The sequence below is a fragment of the Giraffa tippelskirchi genome, chromosome 7 (genome assembly GCF_054371585.1).
Source record: "Giraffa tippelskirchi isolate mGirTip1 chromosome 7, T2T-mGirTip1v1.2.pri, whole genome shotgun sequence".
Taxonomy (NCBI): domain Eukaryota; kingdom Metazoa; phylum Chordata; class Mammalia; order Artiodactyla; family Giraffidae; genus Giraffa; species Giraffa tippelskirchi.
Window position 1 is genome coordinate 13919536 of NC_137281.1, and position 8842 is coordinate 13928377.

The window sequence follows — 8842 nt, forward strand, 5'->3', positions numbered from 1 at the left end:
AACTAGAGTTCGAAGGAGGGGAAGTTTAGAGAATAGGCCGGGAGGCAGGGCAAGAGGGGCTGGCAAGTAGGCCTGGGAGGAAGAGACAGGGAAAGGGGAGGGGCAGGCAAATATGGCTAGTCATTGGGAGAATGGAGCCAGGGCGGGGGTGGGGTAGGAGGTAGGGGAGTGGAGGGTGGGTGGGTGGTCTGGTTGCTGGATATGAAGAAGGAAGGGGCGGTCGAATAAAAAGGGCTGAGGTGGCGGTGGGAACAGGAGAGGCAAGGTGAAGGCCCACTGATGAGGAACACTGGCTGAGATGCAGGGTAAGACTCCGGGCGCGCTGAGCAGGTTTGGCTGCGGGCAGATCCCAGGGACGGGGGAGCCTGGTGGGCTTCCGTCTATGGGGTCGCACAGAGTCGGACACGACTGAAGCGACTTAGCAGCAGCAGCAGCAGCTGGGATGCGCGGGGCGGAGAGCGGCTGCGGTGGTCGGCTGGCAAGGACGGGCTGGGAGTCTGGGGACTTGAAGAGGCGGCTGCTGGGGTGTGGGGACGATAGCCTTTGGGTGCGGGAAGCAGGGGCGTCGCTTGCGGAGGCTCCAGGTCACTGATGTCTTACACTGGCTCTCCAGCAGCAGCAGCCGCGGGGCCTGGTGAGGAGACCATGGACGCCTCAACCTCCTGGGGCCTGCTCGCCAGCGTCCCAGCTCCGCACCGCGAACCACAGGAGGCTCCGGGCCTGAACCAACTGCCCATCGAGATGCTCCGAAAGGTGCTGAGCTACCTGCCCCCAAACACGCTGCTCCGGCACTGCCGCCGGGTGTGCCGGCGCTGGCGAGAAGTGGTGGACGGCTGGGACCTGTGGCGGAGCATGCTGCCCTGGAAACATCCCGACCTGTGGCCCGTCATCCGCACCTGCCTGCCCCCTGCTGACGACCCCGGGCCCTGCATCCTGGGTCGCTTCTGCGAGCTCAGACCCATAGGACGCAAGCTCACCGCGAACCCCACGGGCGAAGGTGAGGAGCCCAGGAAAGGAAGGGATCGATCCTCGTGCGGGTGGGTGGGAAGGTGTTTTTCTGCAGCTAAAACTTGGTGGCTGGGGCAGAGATGGAGCCTGTTGGGAGGAGCGGAGGGGCAAGGCCACCCTGGAAACCCCTGGGAACCCGTGGGCTGGAGGGCAGGCAAGGAACCTGATCACAAACCTTTTTCATGTAACAAAAGACCTCTGGAACTGTATGATGCTGAGCGGTAGCGATGGCTGGGAGGAAGAGGAAGACTTGGGGGTCAGGCTGAAGACTTCTGGGGAGACGAGCTACAGTCCTGCCTACAGGTGAATGTCCCTAGTCCCCAGGGTCAGGGCGGTGGTGAGTTTTTGCTGGGTCTCATTGATCTTGCTCTCTCTTTCATAGATGTTGGTATAAGGGAGAAATTTTGGACCTGGAGGAGGAGGGTCTGTGGCGGGAACTCCTGGATAGTGGAAAGATTTGGATTTCCGTCTGTCGCCGGTGAGCGTGAGGCTAAAAACAGCCCTTTTGTTCAGTGCTGACCTTGGCATGGATGATGTCATTTAGGTCTCCTAGGTGGGCTGCCATCTATGGGGTCGCACGACTGAAGCGACTTAGCAGCAGCAGCAACACCTTGGGGCTTCCCACCTCACTCAGTGGTGTGAGGAATCTGCCTGCCAATGCAGAAGACGTGGGTTCGATCCCTGGGTGGGAAAGATCCCCTGGAGAAGGGGATGGCAACCCACTCCAGTATTTTTGCCTGGGAAATCCCAGACAGAGGAGCCTGGTGGGCCACAGTCCATGGAGTTGCAAAACAGTGGGACATGACTTAGCAGCTAAACAACAACAACCCCTTAGGATAAAGTAGGAAGGAAAACGACTGTGCCACCTTCATATAGCAAAAGTCCACTCCCTGAACCCTCTGCTAACCCCCTAAAGGGACTTGGATTGGAAGATGCCTGTTTGGATTCAATATAGAGGGCTTGGGCCCAACTAAATCTCATCTGTGAATGAGATGCCCCTGGGTTTAGATGGAGGCAAGATAGAGTTGGCTAAGAGGTCAGATTCTAGAGCTAGAACCTCTCACGTTCAAACCCTTACTTCTCGGTTTTATGGCCTTGGGCAAGTCACAGTGTGCCTCTTAAAAACAGGGTTATATGTCAGGCACCAAGCCAGTGCTGTGGAGTTTGAGCTTTTTCAGCACCCTTCATGGTCCTTGATCCTGCAGGAATGTGTATTTTGAAATCTCGAATTGGGTAGTTCAGAAAGTAGAGGTGACTTCCCCTAGTGGCATAGCTAAAGGCTTGGCCGAATCTGGCATTAGGCTCAAACTTGCTTGACTCTTAGAGCTTGTGCTCTGTATGATGGTCTTGAAATTGGGGTCCATGAAAGAACTTCCAAGGGATACCTGACCCGGATGATTTTAAGCGAGGTACATCCCACATCCTGTACACTTTTATGTTCTCTGTTGTTAAATTACTCAGCTACAGATCACACTTATGGTGGGAGCATCATTGTTTATGCTCTCAATTCCTATCCCATAAAGTTCCAGTTTTGTTTTGTTTTAATTCACCTGTGCCAGATCTTAGTTGCATCTCTCTAGTTGTGGCACTTGGGCTTAGTTGCTCCGAACCATGTGGGATCTTAGTCCCCACACCAGGGATCCAATCTGAGTCCCTTGCATTGAAGGGTGGATTCTTAACCACTGGACCACCAGGAACTCCCAATGCTCCAGTTTTATAGAAAAAGAAAACCCCTGAACTAAGTTCTTTTGGGGCCATGTTATGTGTTTCACCTCAGCCTCCAGGTCACCCTAAATCATGTTGGTCTTACTGGAGTGGCCTGCCCCCAGTTTATACCATGTGGACGTGGACAGCCTCTACCAAATTGCATTGTAGTCTGTCCAGTATGACCCAAAGTCCCCAGGTGAACAAAGGTACTCCACACTTAGCGTTTCATGGTCACAGGAGAGATTTTGAATAGGTATTTATAATTGTCTATGTGGTTGACACAGAACAGTTTGAAAGGTAAGTCAAAAGAACATATATTAGTACCATGTTAGGATACTTTTGTGGAAGAAGTAGAATGTACATCTAAGAAGTGAAGTGATGCTAAGTCTCTGTAAAGGAAATTACCTGTTTGTGTATTTATATAGTCCCTGATTCTTAACTGACATGAAGAATAGAATGTTGCTAGCAAACCTACCCTTAGAATCCCTCACGCCCCATTCCCCATCACTTCCAATCTAAAGGTAGCACCATCCTGAATTCATAGATCAGTTTTGCCATTTTGGTACTTAATATGTATGGAGTCATGCAGAATATAGTTTGTATTTGGCCTCTTTCAATGAATAACATGTTTGTAAATTCATGCATAATTATAGGTAGCTGCAGTTTCCTTTTATGACTGTGTAATATTGTATCATATTAATATTCCATAATTTGTCCATTTAGCATTAATGGACATTGGATGTTTCTTTGAATGTTGCTGGGTATTCCATCAGCAGTTTATTTAGATTTCCCCTGGATCCTTTTAAATGACTAAGAAAAACACATTGGAAATGACATCCTTTTCCACTAGTGAAACATAGAATGAGAAACAACGTGGGGGAAAAACAATAATATAGGAGGGGGTACCTTGAACAGCACAGCTCTCAGTCAGAGCATATAGACAAACTAGGGAGCTCATTCAGTCCAAATGCATTCCTTGGGTATGCAGAGGCTCCAAGCACCCACATAACAAGCACTGGCAGGTAATGATTGTGCTTGTTGGGGGGATCACCGTTTTGGATTTCCACATGGGAAGGCCATTGAGGTAAAGCAGGCAGACCCTCAGAGAAATGGGGTGGCAAGTCAGTCTTAAAGATCTTCTCCTCCGGCAGCTGGACAGAACAACAAGGCAGTGACCGGATGTATCAGCTAGTCGTCAAGCTTCTAGACGCCAACTATGCCAGCTTGCATTATTTCTTCCATAAACGTTTTCCCGTCCGGCCGCGGACAGGCAGTTTCTCCTTTCGGGTGAGTCTCTGACAGGGGTGAGGGGAAAGAATGATGGAGTCTGTAATGAACTACTGTTGCCTAACAAACTGGCCCTGATTTACCAGTTTAATATTAACAAGACTCATCTTATCACCTCCTGTGGTTTCTATGACTAGGTCTCTGCTGAGAGTTGCTGACTTTGTTCTCTCTTGTAGTTCCATTTCAGACATTGGCTAGAGCTGAAGGGCAGGGTGGGCTGTGAGTGTGTATACAGCTGGCCAAGCAGCTCTTGGTTTAATCCCAGAGCTTGGCCGTGGGATCTCCCTGCTGGGAGTAGTTTGGGCTTCCTCACAACATGGCGGCTTCGAGGAAACCAGCTGCTTCCTGGTGGCTCAGGGTACCACACTCTTGGTTACCATGAAACCCTCCCAGATTCAAGGGGGTGGGAATTAGACCCCACCCCTGGGTGAGGAGTGGCATGATTCTAGAAGGACATGTGGAAGTAGAGACATTGTTGCAGCCACCTATGGAAAATACCACAGGCCAGAAGGCCCCTAACTCAGCTTTTGAGGGGATGGCCATGGCACAGTGGGACTTAACTTCTTTTTCTGCCTACAGATCATGCATGCGTTCACGAACATCAAGAAGGGCGTCCGCTTTGTGTTGTTTGACCACAGTGTCGAGGGCTATGATTCGTGGCCTGAGCAGTGTGGAGTCTGTAGGCCTCAATCCAGTGTCATTGTACGGATCCGTCCCTAGGCTGTCCCTGTAAGACAACCTGACCGTGCCTTCCGGGAGCTGGGACCATCGGCCAGACCAGCTCAATAATCACAAGCTTGTAGCTTCTGGCATCCTGGGATCTCTCCGGGGTCGATTCAGGGGTCCTACTGGGCCCTGTCTTTAAATTCTACGAGAAACTACGAGAAGAACGTTCTTGCATCAGGGTTACTGACTGAACGCAGCCCCTGTTCTATGGAGTGGAGACACACGGGTGAAAACAAGGAGATGGTGAGGGCTCCTCACCAACCCTGCAATGCCAGGCCCCTCTGGTTCGGCCCCAGTGCCCTCTGCCCTTGTCTTCTGTTTCTGCTGCAGAGGCTTCATTGATCACCTCCAAGAAACCCTCTCCTCATGTCTGAGCCAGAAGCTCATCCCTCTGGCTGAGTAATTCCAGTCTCTAACCTTCTGTGATTTCAAGACTGTGACCAGGACTCAGAGCTGAAAGTTAAACTAGCTCAAAAAATTGTTTGGAGGCAGAGGGTTCTGCCCACCCTGTGAATAATGAATTTGGTCCCCAGAGCCCAACCCTATCCTGGATTCTATGGTGTATAGAATTATTTTGTTACTTTGAAATTCTTTTTGAATATGGAGATAATAAATCAGGAATGTATCTTCTAATCATGGTTAATAAATATAATATTTGCCTAAAGTAACTCAGCTTTTTTCAATAGAAATACAATGTTACTTGACTACTTTGTTCAGTCGTTCAGTTGCGTCTGAATCTTTGCAACCCCATGGACTGCAGCACGCCCAGTTTTCCTGTCCTTCACCATCTCCTGGAGCTTGCTCAAACTCATGTCCATTAAGTTGGTGATGCCATCCAACCATCTCATCCTCTGTCATCCCCTTCTCCCGCCTTCTATCTTTCCCAGCATCAGGGTCTTTTCCAATGAGTCGGCTCTTCCCATCAGGTGGCCAAACTATTGGAGCTTCAGCTTCAGCATCAGTCTTTCCAATGAATATTCAGGGTTAGGTTTCCTTTAGGATTGACTGGTTTGATCTCCTTGCAGTTCAAGTGACTCTCAAAGAGTCTTCAACACCACAATTCGAAAGCATCAAATCTTTAGTGCTCAGCCTTCTTTATGGTCCAACTCACATTCATACATGACTACTGGAGAAACTATAGCTTTGACTAGACAGACTTTTGTCGGCAAAGTAATGTCTCTGCTTTCTAATACGCTGTCTAGGTTTGTCATAGCTTTCCTTCCAAGCTTTTAATTTAATCTTTTAATTTCATATCTGCAGTGATTTTGCAGCCCAAGAGAAGTTTGTCACTGTTTCCATTGTTTCCCCATCTATTTGCCATGAAGTGATGGGACCAAACGCCATGATATTAGTTTCTTGAAGGTTGAGTTTTAAGTCAGCTTATTCACTGACTTTGTTCAGAGTAAATAGTTGTTTCCTTTGAGGGAAAAACTATACAGAAAGGAATACCAATAGAAGGTGTATTCTCCAGTCAAGAGAATGGAAGAGTTAGAAAGGAAGTCATGAGGTCAAAGATTATCAACCAGGGTTAAAAGCCTTTGGCAGGTGTGGATGTGGGCCCAGTGTCACAGTGACAACTACATTTGTGGCTTTCTGGTCACAAGGGTGGAAGAGAACCTTGCAATGGCAGGATCCAGCTGTCCCCACCCCAGTCCAGGGGTCATGGCTGCCCCCTCCCTGCTGCAGGATCCCTAAGGAGCTCTAGGCCTCTGGACGGAAAGCAGATGAAGCCGCTGCTGCCTTTGATGTGCCCACCCTGAAGAGTCCCCTCACCTGCAGTAGAAGATGGGACACATATATGTGTGTGTGTGTGTGTATACATACATATGTACATATATATATACACATACATTCATATGGGCTTCCCTGATGGCTCAGATGGTAAAGAATCCGCCTGCAATGCCAATGCGGGAAACCTGGGTTGGATCCCTGGGTTGGGAAGATCCCCTGGAGAAGGGAATGGCAACCCACTCAAGTATTCTTGCCTGGAGAATTCCATGGACAGAGGAGCCTGGTGGGCTACAGTCCATGGGGTTGCAACAAGTCTAACAAGACCGAACAACTTTTTACGTTCACATATATATACACATATATCAGTTAAGTTCAGTCGCTCAGTTGTGTCTGACTCTTTGCGACCCTATGAATTGCAGCACACCAGGCCTTCCTGTCCATCACCAACTCCCGGAGTTTACCCAAACCCATGTCCATCGAGTCAGTGATGTCATCCAACCATCTCATCCTCTGTCGTCCCCTTCTCCTCCTGCCCCCAATCCTTCCCAGCATTAAGGTCTTTTTCAATGAGTCAACTCTTCGCATGAGGTGGCCAAAATATTGGAGTTTCAGCTTCAACATCAGTCCTTCCAATGAACACCCAGGACTGATCTCCTTTAGGATGGACTGGTTGGATCTCCTTGCAGTCCAAGGGACTCTCAAGAGTCTTCTCCAACACCGCAGGTCAAAAGCATCAATTCTTTGGCGCTCAGCTTTCTTCATCATCCAACTCTCACATCCATACATGACCACTGGAAAAACCATAGCCTTGACTAGACGGACTTTTGTTGGCAAAGTAATGTCTCCGCTTTTAAATATGCTATCTAGGTTGGTCATAACCTTCCTTCCAAGGAGTAAGCGTCTTTTAATTTCATGGCTGCAGTCACCATCAGCAGTGATTTTGGAGCCCCCCAAAATAAAGTCTGACACTGTTTCCACTGTTTCCCCATCTATTTGCCATGAAGTGATGGGACCAGATGCCATGATCTTAGTTTTCTGAATGTTGAGCTTTAAGCCAACTTTTTCACTCTCCTCTTTCACTTTCATCAAGAGGCTCTTTAGTTCTTTGTTGCTTTCTGCCATAAGTGTGGTGTCATCTGCCTATCTGAGGTTATTGATATTTCTCCCAGCAATCTTGATTCCAGCTTGTGCTTCTTCCGGCCCAGCGTTTCTCATGATGTACTCTGCATAGAAGTTAAATAAGCAGGGTGATAATATACAGCCTTGACGTACTCCTTTTCCTATTTGGAACCAGTCTGTTGTTCCATGTCCAGTTCTAACTATTCCTTCCTGACCTGCATACAGGTTTCTCAAGAGACAGGTCAGGTGGTCCGGTATTCCCATCTCTTTCAGAATTTTCCACAGTTTATTGTGATCCACATAGTCAAAGGCTTTGGCATAATCAATAAAGCAGAAATAGATGTTTTTCTGGAACTCTCTTGCTTTTTCGATGATCCACGGATGTTGGCAATTTGATCTCTGGTTCCTCTGCCTTTTCTAAGATCAGCTTGAACATCTGGAAGTTCACGGTTCATGTATTGCTGAAGCCTGGCTTGGAGAATTTTGAGCATTACTTTACTAGCGTGTGAGATGAGTGCAATTGTGTGGTAGTTCGAGCATTCTTTGGCATTGCCTTTCTTTGGGATTGGAATGAAAACTGACCTTTTCCAGTCCTGTGGCCACTGCTGAGTTTTCCAAATTTGCTGGCATATTGAGTGCAGCACTTTCACAGCATCATCTTTCAGGATTTGAAATAGCTCAACTGGAATTCCATCACCTCCACTAGCTTTGTTCGTAGTGATGCTTTCTAAGGCCCACTTGACTTCACATTCCAGGATGTCTGGCTCTAGGTGAGTGATCACACCATCGTGATTATCTGGATCGTGAAGATCTTTTTTGTACAGTTCTTCTGTGTATTCTTGCCACCTCTTCTTAATATCTTCTGCTTCTGTTAGGTCCATACCATTTCTGTCCTTTATTGAGCCCATGTTTGCATGAAATATTCCCTTGTTATCTCTAATTTTCTTGAAGAGATCTCGTCTTTCCCATTCTGTTGTTTTCCTCTATTTCTTTGCGTTGATCGCTGAGGAAGGCTTTCTTATCTCTCCTTGCTATTCTTTGGAACTCTGCATTCAGATGGGAATATCTTTCCTTTTCTCCTTTGCTTTTCGCTTCTCTTCTTTTCACAGCTATTTGTAAGGCCTCCTCAGGCAGCCATTTTGCTTCTTTGCATTTCTTTTCCATCGGGATGGTCTTGATCTGTATCTCCTGTACAATGTCACAAACCTCTGTCCATAGTTCATCAGGCACTCTATCAGATCTAGTCCCTTAAATCTATTTCTCA

The 8842-nt window shown here is 48.0% G+C and overlaps 1 protein-coding gene across 1 annotated transcript; it reads left to right on the forward strand.

Moving 5' to 3' along the window:
• The first annotated feature begins 622 nt into the window (after positions 1–622).
• Positions 623–5393, forward strand: LOC145512291 (F-box only protein 27-like). The gene is made up of 5 exons (XM_081505892.1): positions 623–997; positions 1203–1311; positions 1391–1486; positions 3867–4002; positions 4582–5393. The coding sequence occupies exons 1-5, from the start codon at positions 646–648 to the stop codon at positions 4720–4722; spliced, it is 834 nt and encodes a 277-aa protein (XP_081362018.1). The 5' UTR covers positions 623–645; the 3' UTR covers positions 4723–5393.
• The last annotated feature ends 3449 nt before the right edge of the window (positions 5394–8842 follow it).

Excerpts from the sequence above, each read along its gene's own strand:
- LOC145512291 (XM_081505892.1), top strand. The coding sequence starts at position 646 with ATGGACGCCTCAACCTCCTGGGGCCTGCTCGCCAGCGTCCCAGCTCCG. Across the intron at positions 998-1,202 it reads CGCGAACCCCACGGGCGAAG|ACCTCTGGAACTGTATGATG; the intron begins GTGAGGAGCCCA and ends ATGTAACAAAAG. Across the intron at positions 1,487-3,866 it reads TGGATTTCCGTCTGTCGCCG|CTGGACAGAACAACAAGGCA; the intron begins GTGAGCGTGAGG and ends CTCCTCCGGCAG.